The following is a 17,643-nucleotide window of genomic DNA, read 5'->3' on the forward strand; positions in this document are numbered from 1 at the left end:
ACTCTAGAGCAGGAACTTTAAACACCGTAAAAGAAAAAAAAAGGTTAAAAAGGAGTCCATTTCAGTGTTTTCATAATTATATTTATTATAATAAATGTAGGCATAGTTTAAAGTTACTACAGTTGGAAGTTTATTTTGGAACCTCAGTGCCTCTAGACATGAGCATTGTAGGGTGTTGAGTCAGACATGAGCTTCCCAATCCAAAAGGAAAGATGGGTACTAGGTGTGGTGGCATGAAATACAGCTGTGTTATTTAGATTCCCTACAGACTAGTGTTGCAGATATTTTTAGTAGAAGTAAATATTTTCACTGGATAGGTCTGTACCATCTCAAGTAAGAACACGTTGGATCGGAATGATGCAGAGGTTTTCAGATAGTCCTGAAAGAGCATGGACGCTGAGTGGATGAGCAGAAAATCATGTGGTTGGTTCCTTGGCTGTATTTGATTGGGACGGAAGGGGTTCCATTCTGGGGATGGCAGACAAGACCTACTTTTTAAAAACATACTTTTCAAAATTATTTTGCCTTTCCTGGCATTTAAATCATCAAGACGGATGAAAAGTGCTAATTATGGGGACTTAGTGCACATCTGCAAAGCGATTTGGGAACTCAGAGAGGCAGCTGTGCCACCCTGTTCTAACTGATCACTCTGAGCACCAATGAGGACGGGATTTTGCAGCCTAAGGCGGGTGTGAGACGTCTGCCGTCTTTGGCCGGAGTTGAGTTAAACAGCTGCTTCTTTCTTAGGAGCAACAGATATATTTTTGAGGCTCCCAAATTACGAGAGAGTTTTGAGTGATTGGGAGTGAGGGGTAGGGAATTAAACTTTTTCACTAGAAGGAAAAATGTTTGGTCGACAGCTTAGAAACTTTAGAACTGAAGTGAGCAATTGGCTTTGGGGGTGTTGCCTAAGATATCTGAGAGAGGAGAGAAAAAGGGAAAAAAGTGGAACAAAGTTATATCAATAATTGTTTTTAAAAGTCTTTTGGAGAGGCCTTGATGTGCTCCAAGAAAATGATTGGTTGCAACAAGTCATACAGTTCATAAATATGAATGCAGGCTGCTTATTTTTGAGAGAAGCCAGAATTCAAGATTGGAGGACCTTGGTTTGGACAGCACAACTCTGAGGGCCTCTGTAAGGGGAGTGGGGGTGGGAGGAGAGGGGATAGACAGGGAGAGACAGAGAGAGAGGTTAATTTTAATTAAGAACTGCAAGCCATGGGAAAGAAAGGTGTTGATATAACACCTTTCACAAGTCCACTCAGGAATTAGAAGATGTGGATTTTGTATTTGGTCAAAGGTGGCAGGTATGTTTCATTTCCTGGATGGATGAAGGCAGAGAAGTTTCTGGATGAGGATAGATAACATCATATTCTTGAGAGACTCAGACAACTCTAGAGAGTCCAGGATCTTCCAGGGGTCCCAGTTCTGGGAGTAGCGGGATTAGGACGATTATTCATAAAAATGGGTTGTCAGATCTAGTTGTTACAAGTCCTGTGCCCTGCACTTTCTTGGTCTTTCCCAGTACATGCTGGGGGCGTGAGCTAAGAAAACGTGAGCTTCTTGGAGAGCTTAGGGGTGGTGGAGGCTTTGTTTCTTTGAAGTAAGCAAACATCGCATGCAGGTTAATAGAAGGCAGAGGCCCTGATGCAGATGGAGCCCAGTTCCCTCGGAGCTGTCCAGGTGCTTCCCTAGTGGCGGAGGCCGCTGTGGGCTGGAGCCCTTGTCTCAGCAGGCAATTTGCTCTCTGTGTCCTGGCTGTCAGTAGCTGGTGGCTGGATGGGAACAGCCCTTCTGCCCTCCCTCTTTCCTAAAGATTCTTCCAGTACTTTCTCCTGGTATTGGGACTTAGGTGAGTGGGGTAGGAGAGGGCCTGCTTTGAGGGGAAAGCCGCCACGGTAGGGGTTGTTTGTTGCTGGCTGGCTTCTCTGGTCCTGCCAGTCTGCAGACCTCAGCATTTTTTTCCACCTGGCTGGGATTGGGGAGTGGAGGTGAAGGGCTCTGAAAGCCAGGCTGGTGAGCTTGGGGTTTATTTTGTAGGATGGGTGATGGGAGAGGAATGGATAATTCTCAGGGGAGAGAGACCCGATCAGATCTCTGTTTAGGAGGGTCACTTTGGTGGCTGGGTCAATGGTAGCTTAGGCAAAGTGGGGAAGGAGATTGGAAAACTACTGTGGAGTTCGTGGAGTTTTGTGTTGTTGCCTGGGGGTGGGGGTGGCGGGGGTTGTGCTGTCGAGTTGAGACGAGTCAGGGCAAACCTTAGGATCACTTGAATTACCATGATTTATCTATATGTCGGGAGCTTCACCTTAAGATATTCTGGCCTGGCTCCCTCTTTCCCAAGAGTGATTCTTTTTTCAGGCAATTCCTTTACTGAATACAGGAAAGCACAGACTGGTAGGCTGATTGCCTCTGTGCATTTCCTCAGAGGCGCCGCAGCCGGTTTCCATCTTGGCTGATGCTATTTCCTAGCTGGAAACTTGGCAGTAAACATTTTGAAGAGCAGGGGAGGCTTCCACCTTTGCTAGACTGTCCACCCAGCCTATTGTCTCAGGGAGGGACTTTTACTCAGACCTATTCAAATGTTTAAACATCTTGCTGGCCTTATAAGAGGCCTTCTCGTCCTAGCTCTGTACTGGGGACTTAGAGGCAATTGCTGCAAACATAGAACATCTTAATGGTGGGAAGGAAGAGTCTCTTTTTAAAAAACATTTCTTTCAGTTTCTGTTTCTTCACTGATTTCAGTTCTATAAAATCAGCAAATGAAGAAGTCGGTTAGAGGGGACTTCTTGCCTTGACCCAGACCTCCTGACCAGGGCCTTCAGGGCTTTAGCAGAAAGGCTTTTGGAGAACTCTTAATTCCCATGCCTCAATTGCGTCTGCATGTGCTTTTCGGTATTAGACATGTGTTGCTGTGTGTGATGTGCTAACATGAATTCTATGAGGAGGCCGGCCCACAGTCTGTAAAATAGAACATGTGTGTGCACCTTTCAGGTTGTCTAAACGTTGTCTTCTCCTTGGTTGAATTGGTAGGGTCATTTATTCACACCAAAGGGTATGGTGGGAGGTGAAAAGCGGCAGGGGGGGTGATTTTTCTGAATGAATGATTGCACGAATGGCTAGAAAAAATGGCACAACTGACAAATGCACGCACCATTTCTGCTGGCCCACAGGTATGTGTCCGAACATGTATTTAGGACTCAAATCCCCTAAAGGAAAACGATGGTTTCAGACATTATCTTGCCGTGAATATCATTAGCTAAATAAGTTTTGAGCACTTACGATGTTCCCGGATGGAGTATGAGGGGTTAGGTTCTAAGTGTTCCATGTCACTTCATGACTCCTCCTTGTGAGATAGGAACTGTTCTGATTGCAGTGTTGCCAGAGGTTAGGAAACATGTCAAAAGTCACTGAACCAGAAGAGGCAGTGAGCTGGGTGTGAACCGAGCCAGGTAGGCTCCAAAGCAGCTTCCAGGCGCTTCCCTGTAGAGACAGATGTGATTCCTTATTTATGTGGGTGAATTTGGAACGCGTACTCTTGCATCTGTACTTGGAACGACTCCACTTTTCAGAGGGTCTCCTAGGAAGGTATTATGGTTCAGGGGTGTCTCAGATGCAGCATTCCTCATTGGTTCCTGAATTCTCGGGTTCCAACCAGAATTTCTGGGAGTGGCGTCCTGGCATCTGGATTTCTCAAAAGCTTCCCAGGAGGTTCTGAGGCCGCCACAGGCCCAATTGGGCTCTAGGGAGTCTCATATTGACACAGTACCTCTGCTGACGGCACTTCTTGGGGGTTTCTTAGACGTGCCAGGCAGGCAGAGGTGTGTGTTTAAACTGTGGCTTTGGTACCACACGATTGCAGGCTGGAGGCCTGGCTTCTCGGCTTGTCAGCCTTGCCATCCTGGGGCTGTTGGTTAACTTCATTGAACTATTGTATGTTTGTACAGTGAGGAGAGGGGTCCTGTGTCCAAGGACTGTCCCGAGGATTAGGAGATGTTACATGTGCCCCGCTTCATAACTACGGGCTGTTACTCCTATAAATGCTGTGGAGAGGGAGACCGGATGACATGGGGCTTTTGCAGGTGACTGACCGCCTCTGTTCTTCTCCCACCCTCCTCGCCCTCAGGACGGCTCCCTGGGCAACATTGATGACCTGGCACAGCAGTATGCAGACTATTACAATACCTGCTTCTCTGATGTGTGCGAGAGAATGGAGGAGCTGCGGAAACGGCGGGTTTCGCAGGAGCTGGATGTGGTGAGTGGGTGGCACTGGGGCTGTGTCCTGCCCGGCAGCTACGCCTGTCTGAGCTCCTGCTCCAGCTCCCCCTCCGTGGGCCTTCTAACGGTCCCAGCTGTACGTGGAGCATCAGTGAGCTGGCTGCTGCGCTAGTTTGGGGTAAAACATTCAGATCCCTAAAGGATTAACCCAGTTTTGCAGATATCAGACATGTGAATAAGTATTGGCTGGGGCAATATCATCAAATCTTTATATTCATTAAAAGACTGGATTTTTTTTTCTTTTAATTTAAGGGAAAAGGATGTCTTTACTGTTGGCCTGTGTATACAGTACTACATTTTTATTGACTTTTAAGCCCAAAGGATGTCTAGGCTAGTTCTTTTCTCCTTCCCTCCCTTCTCCTTCCTTTTCTTCCTCCTTCTGGAAACAAAGTGAGATTTAAAGAAGCAAGAAACCATTCTAATCTCCCTTCTAGCAATAGCCACATTGGTGTTTTAGCAGATCTCTCTCTCTTCAGTGTTTTTCTGGGCATTTTTATATCAGCAATGTAATCCTTGCTTTTTTACTTACCATTTTATTATAGTTCTCTCATGTTATTAAGACCTCTTTGTAATCACCGTTTTTCATGGCTGTCTTCTCTTCTCTCACTCAGGTGTATCAGAATCCATTTCACTGTTTGGTAAAGATTTTTATGTGTATGATTGCTGGAGCATTTGAACTTGCATGTGATACATAGTAAATAAATAGCTTAGGTGCTCTTGAGATAACGATACATGTACTAGTATTTCCATGTTGTGCATTTGTTATAAAGTATCTTACTGAAACTTCTGCATTTATTAATTAAAATTTGCTACATATGTTATACTTGTATTCACTTTGGTTCAGTGCTTTCAAATTGTTTTGTTTCCCTGTGGTGACCTCAAGACCACTTCGGGAATGGGAGGCAGAAAAAAAGGCGAAACCCCCATGCCTCTTTGTCCAGATCACCTTCTTTTCGAACTTCTTTTATATATCAGGGGACTCCATGGATCTGTTCTAAAACAGATCTTTGAAATGTAGATCTTTTTAAAAGAAAAGTAAGAGTTTGAAAAATGCTGATGGAATTTAATCCTTTTTTAAGAGAAAACTTTCCATAAATCTACCTAGGATAGGAATGAAAGAAAAACCCCAATAACTAGGAACAGATAATTCTTTTATTAGGAATTCCTCTTATGTTATAAAGGGCCTATTATATAAGGGACCCAACAGGTGGTTTAGGCGCCACTGCTGAATATTCTGTAAATGGACACGATCCATTTTGCCCTAAGTAACATGCTGGCCTTCTTAGGCACTTTAATTCATGACTGTCAAATAATTATCGATTTTATTTCTTTTTGCTCACTGAGGTAGCAGTTGGCAGGGGTGGGAGTTAGTATAATGGAGTCAATTAAAGCTGAGAAGCATCCGTTGGGGGCAGATGAGAGCCTGATACCATGGCCCAGGCAGACACATGGGCATCTTCATTGCCAAGGACTTCTTTCCTATAACTTTGTCCCCTGGCTTGTGTGAATGGTGGCGTTATTTCCTTCCTTTAAAGACCCCTCTGCTCTGTTAAAATTAATTAGTCTCTCCTGTTGGGGCATAGTTAATGAAAAGCTTTCCTTTTGGCAAGATTACCACAGTACAACTTAAATATTGCACTGAATTGTTGAATGTTACAAGTTGGACCTTGAAGGATAGTCTGGTAACGTATTTTGTGGCCTCCTAGGACATGTCACCATTCAAGGAAATGATTGCTATGAATCAGTGGATGATCCTTGATGCCACACTGCTGTCCCCAAAATTCTAGCCGGTTAGGATTTGGGGTTGCCATAATCATCCTCTGGTGTTTGGGAACCTCAGAAGTCAGCTTCTAGACGGGATGGGAAGCCTGTCAGGCAGTGGGATAAATAACTTCTTCCCATTTAGACAGATGGGCTTAATTTGGTGTGCTCTGTTCCAGAGCTGCAAAAGGCAGTCTGGGGAGAAAAAAAACACCACATGAGCTTAATTAGTTCTCATCAAAGGTGCTAAAATGTGGTGGTGGGTAAAATTGATGAGCGCTAATTCGAGCCAGGCTAGAAACACTCTTCATCCTTTAAACTGTAGTTAGTAAGAAAAATAAGATCCCCAATTGACACATTCAAGTTCTCTTTGAGATTCCAGGCACGTTGCCCTGGTAAATGGGAGGTCTCCAATTGGTGAAGGCCAGAGTAGATTGCCATGTGTTTCACATGTCATTTGCATGGCTCAGGACTCTAGTTGTCCGTGTTAGACATGTTTTAAGGTCATCATTCAGACGATGCATGTAGCACTGTCGACTTACAGAAAATTCCCTCTGGAGGTCGTGAGCTCATCACAGATTGAGTCCTAATGGGAACTCATTTTCTTGAAAAGCTGTAACTTTCAGTCCATAACGCTCCCTGTTAGTGCATCAGATTCCACCTGTATTTCTAGACTTTGAGTTCTGCCTTCAGACAAGCCGACAAACTTCTCTGCTCTACTGTTGGAGCAGCTTCAGGTCTAAGGACCTGCAGCTTAATTCATTCTTTCTATGTTAGTAAGCAGCCCTGTCAAAGCTGAATGTGAGATGGCTTGAGGAAAAAATAATCTGTCAAAGCACTAAGAGGAAATAATAACATATTCGGAGCTGAAAACATTTTATAGTGACAAAAAATGTAACACTGAATTTCTTGTATCTGCTGTAGAAAAAGTTTAGAGACAACCTTGAGTTATAGAGGGTTTGGGGTGATGGGTTAAGTCAGTTTGATGAGTTTGTTTCACTTTTAAATCTTGTGGGTGAATTTTGGGGATCGAGAGAACATTCTATAGACAGAATACATATTCAGATGTTTGTGTTTTGGCTTTAAAAAGCCCAGAGATGCTTTGTCATTAAGAGCTAATGACATATCAACTGGAGAACAAACAAACCAAAAAGATACCCTGCCCACAGAGATGCTTGACTTAACCCTGAAAAATAAAAGGTTTTGATCATTATGTTAGTAATTAACTTCCTGGACTGGATGTCGAGCTATTTTTCCAGGACCTAGTCACCCGGCTCCTGACTGGAATAAAGCACTTTCTTGATAAAGTGTTTTTGGGGCCAGTCAACTAGTTTAGATGAAGGCAACAGAGAGTACAGATGGATGAAAATTCAGCAGTATAAACAGGGATTATGATTTCAATTGATAACTACGGTGAGAGTTTTTATTTAGTACCAAATGGGCCCTAAAGGAACAGCGTGTTTGGACCGCAGCCGGGGCCTCTGCTGGGGATTTGATCATTAGTGCTTGTGGACAGCAGGGAAGTTGCCCATATTTCCACACATTTGGCACATGCCTGAGTACCGTGTGTGTTTTTGGCTGTGAAAAGCTGCATTTGGAAATGACAGCAGCTTTTCAAGTCCATAATGGCCCCATCTCTAGTGATGCTAAGTTTGACATCTGTCCAAGTGACACCGTGGCCAGGAAAGGGACACACGCAAGGTGGCCTCTTATTATCGGCCATACCAGCTTCCTTAGCATCTTTGAGATTGAATCCGCTTGTGCATTGACAGGAAACAAGTTTGTGTGGCTGTTGGTGTCGTATAGCCCTGATGTAGAAGTCCCCATTTACAGTGGGATTCTGCTGACTACATCAGCCGAAGCCCGGCTTGGATTCTGTCCCAAATCATTATCACACCTGTGTTGGCATGAAGAAACAGGAGCCCAGGCGGAGACCCATCCAAATCTTTAAAGACCGGGAATATAAATGAAAATATTGATATTATCACAGAAAAATGTGATACCAGAGCCATTGCCAATGGTGTAGGAATAATTCTGGGATATAATTATTGTTCCTTGCAATTTTCGTCAATTTGATCTTTCCAGATATAATCCTGAATGAAGAGGCAGTAAGAGTCGTGTCTCGTGATTTGGGGGGATTCCTTGGACTGTAGCACTCCCACCCTAGACCCAAGTTGGCGTCCTAGCTTCTGGGCTTGTTGCAGTGGCAAAAGGGTGTGAGAAACACGGTGGAAAGAGGCTGGGGGTGTCGGACAGACTTGGGTTCAAATCCTGGCTGTTTCACTTTGCTGGTAAGTTATATAATCTTTCTAAGCCTCAGTTTCCCCATCTATAAATGGAGGTAAAAATGTCTCATAAAGTTATTATGAGGATTAAATGAGGAAACTACTATACAGTACCTGGTACATCATCGTAACTGACCTATAACTGACTGTTCATTTCTTTTCCTCCCCTTCTATTCCTAGTTCAGAGTTCCTGTAGTAACATAGAAGAGTATCTGTTTTTTTGTACATCATTACTATTTTTTCACAGGAGTGCAGGTTTTTTTTTTTTTTTTAGTTTTTACTTTGGGACATTTCAAACGTGTATAAACAAGGTAACAAACTCCCTGTACCTCTTACCTGACTTCAGCAGTGGTGAGCATTCTGCCATTCTCATTTCATCTTTACTCCTCACCGCTGCTTGGTTATTGTTATTTTTTAAAACTTCTTTTGTGAAGTAAATTTATATATTGAAATGCACGAATCCTAGCTGTATAGTTGTGTCAAGTGGACATAGCATGATTTAGAACATAACGATCGCCTCGCAACATCTCCTCAGATCCCTTCTCAGTAAATCCGAGTTTAAAGGCAGGGATTTTTGTCTGTCTGTTGTGGTCAGGTCTGTATTTCAGCATAGAGAACAAACAATACACAGCACATAATAGGTGCTCAGTAAGTATTTGTTGAATTCGTTTATGTATGTAATTATTTCAAAATATTTAATGAGTATGGGGCCTGTATCTCAGATTTTGCTCTTCCAAAACACACAGATAAAAATGTGTTCCCCATCCACAGAGAGGTCACAATTTAGTGGGGGCATTAGACAGGTAAACAGATGATTAATAATGCTGTGCAGGAATACAGAAGACAGCCCCTGACCCAGTTTAGGAAAATCAAAGAAGGCTTCCTGAAGGAGGTGATACTCAGGCCCCATTGTAAAGAACATAGAAGATGAAGCTGGGCGTATGCACAGTGCAGAATAATTTAAGTCAGAGGTCACAGTTTGTGAAAAGGTCAAAAACAGAGAGACAGTGTGGCTTTTATGGCCCATTGAGAGGTTTGCCATGGCTGGAACCTAAGGAATAAACCATGTGCTGAAAAAAGTTACATGCTGTTGTTTTCAGAGGTCCCTGGATTACTAATGATATAAAAAAGGGGGCTGTTCTTCTGATTCATCACCATTCACAAGACAGAACAAAAATAATTGCTGTTTTGCAATAGTTGACCTGCTGGGCCAGGGTGAACTTGTGGCATGCAGACATATTCCAATCTCTGTGGTTTTTCTTGTTTGTTTGTTTGTTTAGTTTTATTGGCTACTCTTTTGTTATTTGCTAGAGACAGCAAAGCATGTGGAAAACTGGTTTCCTATACCTTTGAGCTCCCTAAATATTTGAGAAAATAAGGCAAGAGACGTTGCCCCACCCCCCATATGTCACAGGTGTTCCGAGGGCATGTCCCTGGAGCATAGCTGCTCAGGAGGCAAACGTTACTCCCTGGATTCTTGTTCTCATTATTCACAGAGTAAGAATGTGATCTGCGTTGTAAATTGTCCTGCGTTTAAGTATTCAATTGCTAAAGCCCAGTTGTTGCTCTGAAGAGTATTTATTTTCATTTTGTTTCATTTTGTCTGAACTGATTTGTCTGAACCGACATCATTCGCTAGCTCTGGGCTACTGTTGATTTGCAGATTGCAATCAGAAACAGTGGGCATTAGATGGTGAGTCTGAACTACACTCTGCTGTGGGATTCACACACTTGATGTCAAAATACACTGAGGCATTATGTCTTAAGCCAGATGGTAATACAGTTCTGTGCTCTCACTCCTCTCAGACAAAGTCCTGTTTGTAGTCGAATGCCCAGTCCCCATTTAGTCAGCATTTTTTGTACATTGCACCGCGTTAACATGGACATAAGCAGATCTCTTGGCTGCCAGATTTGATCTTGGCATCCCATACCTCTCGTAATTAAGGTTTTTATTATGCTTACAATCAATTTAGGTGAGCTTCTATCCTCTTAGAGACCTTTGTAGACCTCTGTACAATGATGGAAACAGATTAGATGTTTTATGTGCGATATGATAGTCCACAGGTTCAGAGAGCATCATCAGATTTTTTATGGATCGACAACATCAGCCTCTTTTTCTGGTTTTGCTCCTGAACATTTAGAAATGACTGATTTTTGTTTGTTTGCAGTTATAAAGCACAATATGCCTGAGGGATTAAAAACCAAAATAGCATCCTGCTTAAAATACAAATGGTTGCCAGAAAGAGGAAAATGTCTGAGCTTTGTAGTAGTTTTCATTTACATACAACAGAGAATTCCTAAATGTTAATCAAATTGACAGTGACTGGGGACACCAGCCAAGGAATTAAAATAAAAGGGGCCTCTTTGATGGCAGAATCTGGGCTTGGCCAGGGCTTGGGAGGGGAGAAGCATATGTTTCTGGAATCAGAACCTTTCAGAGTTGAGTGAGGCCCAGGCCAGGTGCCTTTTTGGAGCCCTGGCATGTTAAAACCATGGTACCAAACTGTAGTACCATCTAAATGTTTACGTGTAACAATTACTAACACTTCTAATGCAGAAGATTACAGTGTAATTTATTTGTGCTAATTATAGTTAATTTGTAAAACACAAGAGGCATGTATGTCTTGACGTGGGACAAAATGTAAAGGAGTGTGATGACTATTTCCTTATTTTCATGCCCTAAGAGTGAGTTTCTGTGGCTGTATCTATGATGTCAAAAATCTACACTTGGAGCCTTTGGTGAATGAAGACTGAGTGGCCCAGGCCAAATGGTCCTCCTGCCTCCAAGGCTTGGATTGGGGGATGGCGAAGGTTAGGTGTCTGGAATGGGGTTAGAGAGATGCATGCCGGGTCCAGACAGGAAGTCACCTGTAGCAAGGCTGTAAGCCTTTGCTGATGTTGGCACACACACCTGATATTGGCCTCCTGACCTATATATAGGCCCATATTTTGGACAAATCTCTCACCATAGCTCTTGTGCACTGAAATGACTAAGGACAGAAAGAATTGGGCCCCAGAACACCGAGTATATTGATTGGAGCTTTCTCTGGCTACCTTTCATTAGCAGATCTTTACCCACATTTCAGCAGTATTTTTTTTTTCATTTAGAGCTGCCTTTTTGTTCAGTTTGGAAGTTTTGAGAATTTTAAAGAGCGCAAGATGGTAAAATGTTGAGCTAATCGGTTCGATACATTTGGTTTGGTTACACTTATCCTGGCTTTTCCACCATTTGGATCTGGAAGGACTGGAAAATATATCTCAGGACCCTCAGGGCGCAGCCATTGCCTTTCTTTTAGTGTTTCTCTGTATTACTCACTGTAGAGCTTCAGGTTCTAGCTTCGCCTCCACCCTTCCCGACTCATCAAATCTGTGTTAGAAATGGAGGTGTAATTTATCAACTGTGTTAGAGTTTGGGTTCGGGAGTATACCAGTTTCTCTATTTCTGGTTATTCTGAGGCTTGTGCATAAATCATTTGTTGATAAGGGATAGTTTGAGAGACTTTCTCCGATTATTTAGAATATGAAGATGTGTGGAATTTGTGCCACAGCAATGCCGTCCATCTCATGGGCCCCAGCAGAAGCTCATGGAACTTAATCAAAAATAAATCAAGGGCAAGTCCAAACCAGATTGGAAGCACGTCATGAATATTCGTGAACATCTGGATGTGTTTGTGGGAGTGAATGTTATTTTTTTAACGTGTGCGACAGCAGAGACATGGCTTCTTAACAAAGATGCCAAGAGGAAGACAGATTTCCAGCTGTGATTTCAAAGGGTAATTTTGTTTGTATGTGTATGTCCTTTCTCCCTGGGGTGTGGGTTTTGCTCCGAGTCCTTTGATTGCTTTCATCTTTCGGACTCTGTTTTGGTATTCTATCTGCATTCTTCCTCAGAGTCACTTGACTCATGAAGAGTAAACTTTTTCTTCTAAAGGAGAATGTTAAGGAAACATTTTCTATTCAATATCTTTGATGAATCTTTTAAGTACTGGTGATATTATGGTAAGTATCAATTAAGTTATTCTACGTCATTGCTCACGAGTATAGCTTAACATGTGTAAAACTCAGAGTACTTTATCTGCCTCACTACCTCAAGTACTGCCAATAACTAAAAGGAAGGGTGACGTATGACGAAGGCATAATAATAGCTGTGCTGATAACGATCACCATAATAACATTTTAAAAGTACATTGGCATTTATGAGGCATCCACATATACCTTATTTAGTTCTTTTAATGGCCCTCGGACATGGATATCAGTAATCTTATGATTTCAGTTGGGCAGAGGCAAAAACTAATACTCCCAAAGGGAGGCCGTGTCACCAGGTGGGGAAGCGTGGCTGCATTGCCACTGGCCTGGATGTTTCCTTGCCCCATGGGCATGACAATGGCTTCTTCATGGGGTTGTTGTAAAGGATAAATAAGATGATGTTTGTAGAGCACCACGGAGTTCCTCACTACATGCAAGGTCACAGTGAATATTTATAATACATATTATTATTATTTATCATAGAAATACTAAATACTGATAAAGAGTAATAATCATAAAAATAGGACTTGTTAGAAGTCAAAAAGCTGGTAAGTGTCAGGGGATTTGAAACAAAGAGGTCAAATGCCAGATCTCTGAATCCCCCCAGGCCACCTACTAATCTTGTGTTTTATTCTCAGGAGATTTCTCAAGGCACCCGCCCCCCTCCGCCCTCCAATAAATCTTGATCGACAGATTAGTTTATGTGTTTGTGTAATATAAAAGTGTAGTATTATAAAGCACAGTATAATATAATTTTATCATACCAATTGCAATGATACACTCATTATAAAAAAATTGGGGAAAAAAATAAACACCCTACAAAATTACTTAAAGGAGAAGTTCAGAGTCTCTAATTACCCTCTTACCAAGGATAACAATTTTAAAAACTGGGTTTCAAATAGCTTTCTGGAATTTCACATTTTCTATTCATTCTCCCTTAACGACTTCATGTCTGTCTTCTTTCTATTAAAGCGTGCACGATGTCTTAACTTCTCTGGCAGATTAGAAGGAGTAAATTAGAAGAGTGTTGACTGGTAGCCAGAGGTAGTCATCTGATAGTGGTAAGAAATGTTAGCAAATGAAGAGACGTAAAAGGTAAATAGAGGAACTTAAAAAGCTCAACAATGTCGCTTTGGAATAGGAGCAAGCAACTTTGTAGATTTTGTGGGCAATCCTGAATTGAAAAGGATCTGTAAACGATATCCCCTACATTGTTGTAGATGACAAAGGATAATAGACGTTAGAAGAATTCCACTCAAGAAGGCAAAGGAAAATGAAAAGTAAATACAGTAAAATAATAAAATAAGTAAATAAAATAAAACATTTTACTGTTTCACCTGTAGCTTTTTCTTGAAAACTCAGATTCTTTAACAAAATAATGCATTATTAGGGGTTTCTATAATATTGTGATTTTAGTGTACATATTATGTAAAAACTATTTTAGAAATGGCTAAATGATGACATGTAGTATTCTTCCTGAAAGTGAATGCAGGAAACTGGTAAAATCAGCAAAGTAAAAACAACATTTGCTGGCCCTCTGGTGTGTTTCTATAACATACTTGGTATCATGGGGAAGTTATTAGTAACAGAAAATATAAACCTTCTTTCAGGAAGCTTATGTTGCAATAGAACAGGACAGCCAAGGATAAGATTATATGAGTTATATTCTTAAGTGGGTGACACAAATTTATGTACAACAAATTCTAGCTCACCATCCATTCACCTGGACATACATTAAGCATTAGGACAACAGAAACGGTAAAGGTGGTGATGCTTGTTGGTTGGAACCAGCTGAACTGGTCTGGAAGAGCCAGGCCCCTTGTGGTAGGGTCAGGGCTCTACAACATAAAATCAAGTGCAAGGCTAGTTTCTGAGTAATTGGGACAAGAACTTGAATAATCACTCAGCATATTCTGTGCCATAAGCTGGACCAACAGAAGTAAACAGCTAAGGTTTAGATGAATTTAACAGGGCTGGACTTCTAAGGGTACTTAAACAGTTATTATCATAATGCCAACTATAGTAATAACCAATCTTGGATATGTATGTAAATATATATTATATATATGTGTGTGTGTGTGTGTGTGTGTGTATTTACAAGTAGATAATATTTTAATTAAATTCCACAGTGATTGTTCTTTATTTGTCAAATACCTACCATATTAAAAAAGTGCATAGCACCTATTGTTTCCCTTGAGAACATTTTCATAGGGCTTTTTAAGTGTGTTTTTTTAGTTGAGATATAATTCACATCCCATAAAATTCACTCTTAAGGGTACAGTTCACTGGTTTTAGTATAGACACAAGGTTGTGAAACCTTCGCCACAGTCTTATTCCAGAACCCTGTAATACTTTGTGTTGTGTTTTTCACCTTTCTGTGGTCAGTATATAATAAATACATTGTTTCCTGCTGTATCTCTGTGGCTAAAACAGTTCCCAGCATGTAGTAGATAATATAAATACTAGTGATGGAGTGAATAAGTGATAATACCTGAGCATTTTGGTGATGTTTGAATTCCTATCCTCAAAAAGTAAGGCTGTCTTATTACACTCTTAGTTTTTAAAATAAGCACGAATAAAAAGCTTCTCGAGCAAGAAAAGTTTTGACACTATAATTCTGGAAAAAAGTGCCATTATTACAGAATGTTTGCTGCTAATAAAAATGTAAAATATGTTTAGAGGTTCAAACTTCTAATTGGAGGAGAAAAGGCTCCCCATGAAAATAAATTTGATAATAAAAAATGTATTTCACGCTTTCAAGTTTCTTACATAAAACTATTTTTATTATGGTTCTAAGGGATAAGCTGCTGTTGTGAAATGGGTATCCAAATGTAAAAATCCAGGATCCAGGGGCCGGCCCGGTGGCTCAGGCGGTTAGAGCTCCATGCTCCTAACTCCAAAGGCTGCCAGTTCGATTCCCACATGGGCCAGTGGGTTCTCAACCACAAGGTTGCCAGTTCAATTCCTCGAATCCGGCAAGGGATGGTGGGCAGCGCCCCCTGCAACTAAGATTGAACACGGCACCTTGAGCTGAGCTGCTGCTGAGCTCCTGGATGGCTCAGTTGGTTGGAGCGCATCCTCTCAACCACAAGGTTGCCGGTTTGATTCCTCGACTCCCGCAAGGGATGGTGGGCTGCACCCCCTGCAACTAGCAACGGCAACTGGAGCTGAGCTGCGCCCTCCACAACTAAGATGGAAGGATAACAACTTGACTTGGGAAAAAGTCCCGAAAGTGCACGCTGTTCCCCAATAAAGTCCTGTTCCCCTTCCCCAAAAAAAATCTTAAAAAAAAAAAAATCCAGGATCCAATGAGAATAATCTTCATAAAATCTGGAATATAATAGACCAGTGCATGTGGTCATCCAGCCCTTTCCAAAATGACTCACCGCTCACCTCCTCTCCTGTGTGTAGCCTCCCCTGTGGAATTTTCTGTTCCATCTGATAGATAGTCAGCTCCAAGGCAACACTTTTTTTTTCTTCTTTGTTTAACACCCGTGAGTCAATCATACATTTGCATGGACCTGCAGAATAGCAGAGAGGGAAAAAGTAATAATGCAAGTGTTGGAAGCTGGGGGGGGGGGACCCATGAAAGAACCAACACTAGGCTAGGAAGAGAAGGTTGATAATGCCCAGGGAGTGGCTGGACTTAAAGTCCCTAGTTTACAGACCTTCCTGCAATTGAGCAGATGCTCAAACAAGCAGGCAATCCTCCTGCCTCTTGCTTCGCTGTCCCACTCCCTTCTTTGCACTGCACACCCTGGAACGGTTTTGTGCTCCTCTCACAGGCCTGGCTGTCCCTCCAGCCCTGGCATTCTGGCTCTCACCACCTGCCTGTGATCACTTGTGTGTGTGTGTGTGTCAGAGAGAGAGTGAAAGAGTGAGAGGGAGAGAGAGAGGATAACAGCAAATTACGGTGGCCAAGGTTGTAGAAAATATAAAGAGGAATGAGCAGGGAGGTAGGAGACCAAAGAAAATGGACCTTCTCCCCATACCTCTTCATACCTCATGCCTGACTTTGGTGTTATTTGGTTCAGAGGCACAGAGAACAGGAGATTCTGTCCCATTCCCGCTGAGTCCCACCGCAGGGCTGGGGCGCAGTGGTGTTGACAGTGCAGATGTGAAGGAACCACCCTGCCCACCTGCTGCCTTTCCTTTCCCATCTGTTCCTCAGCACCCCCACCCTTTCCTGCTCACCTCCGCTCACCTTTCTTCCCTCCTATGACCACTGGGGACCCATCCTTGCTCCTGAGCCATTATTTCCTCCACTGCCCAGGCGAAAGGGGCCACCAGTAACAACTCGAAGCTGTGCACCCTCACCCACTCCCCTGGGGGCGAATTCATCTTGGAATAGCAAACTGGACCTCTGACTTCATCTTCCCGTAGAAACTTGTGATGGTCGGCTGTGCATTCTGTGTCCCAGCGCATGGTGAGAAAACCCGGACTCTGAAACTTGACCTGGGGATGTGTCCACTTTGCCAACATTAAAGCTCAATTTGTTAGTTCAAAAAAAAAAAAAAGAAAAAATCAGAAATTGACAAGGTAATCCTGGGAACCCATCCCGCCTTGAGCAGGGCAGTGGCCTCCATGGTGATGGAAAACTTGGCGAGAGATGTGCTTGTGCCCATGTCACACTGACTTGTGGACAGGACAGAGGGTCAGGCAGGGCTGTGGAACAGGCCCGGGGGGCATGCTTCTCATTGCCCGTGCCAGTCACCTGGCCGGACTTCAGGAGATGCAAATTTTGAATGTAAGCCAGCATTCTAGTCAGATATGAATTTATTTCAGCAATCCTATTTGTTTGCTTCTTTCCTTTGATGGGAATTGTCACCATATGAACCTCAAAGAAGACCTCTGAAGGATTTCATTAGCATGGCCAGGGTGGATATTACAGATGTGAGTGAAAGATCTGTTTCTGAACTGCAAGAGATAAAAAAGAAGTTACTAAATCAACACAGTTAGCATATGTTATTGTAATCTTGTGTTAAGTTGAACAATGTTACTGTTTGTATACAGATGCTTACATTCAGTGCTCAAGCTTAGAGAGAGGTGTCCTACCCCTCAGCAACCAGCAGAGAGGCAGCCAACGTATAGATACCACCTCTAGGACAACTTACGTGGGATCGGTGATGGTGGGGCTAGAGTGCCAAGAGGTCGGGCCTAGGAATCCAGGTAGTCTGGAAGGGCAGACCCCCTCGAGGACTGACCAGACAGGATGTTGTGTTCAGGAATGTCAGTGGAGGCAGAAAGGACCTGGGAGAGCCAGGGGCCCGGAGGATAGGCCTTCTCAGGTGGA

At 42.7% G+C, this 17,643-nt stretch overlaps 1 protein-coding gene across 6 annotated transcripts in view; it reads left to right on the forward strand.

The window, feature by feature from the left end:
• The window catches only part of SASH1 (SAM and SH3 domain containing 1), a 230,628-nt gene that overhangs the window by 95,736 nt on the left and 117,249 nt on the right, over positions 1-17,643 (forward strand). For 5 of the 6 annotated variants that reach the window (XM_033097474.1, XM_033097496.1, XM_033097470.1 and 2 more), the window contains exon 2: positions 4,127-4,255. The exons of the other annotated variant lie outside the window; for it this stretch is intronic. In XM_033097474.1, coding sequence (XP_032953365.1) covers positions 4,127-4,255 — 129 coding nt within the window. The remainder of the gene's footprint in view (positions 1-4,126; positions 4,256-17,643) is intronic. 6 annotated transcript variants of the gene reach the window in all.

Source organism: Rhinolophus ferrumequinum, chromosome 3, assembly GCF_004115265.2.
Source record: "Rhinolophus ferrumequinum isolate MPI-CBG mRhiFer1 chromosome 3, mRhiFer1_v1.p, whole genome shotgun sequence".
Taxonomy (NCBI): Eukaryota; Metazoa; Chordata; class Mammalia; order Chiroptera; family Rhinolophidae; genus Rhinolophus; species Rhinolophus ferrumequinum.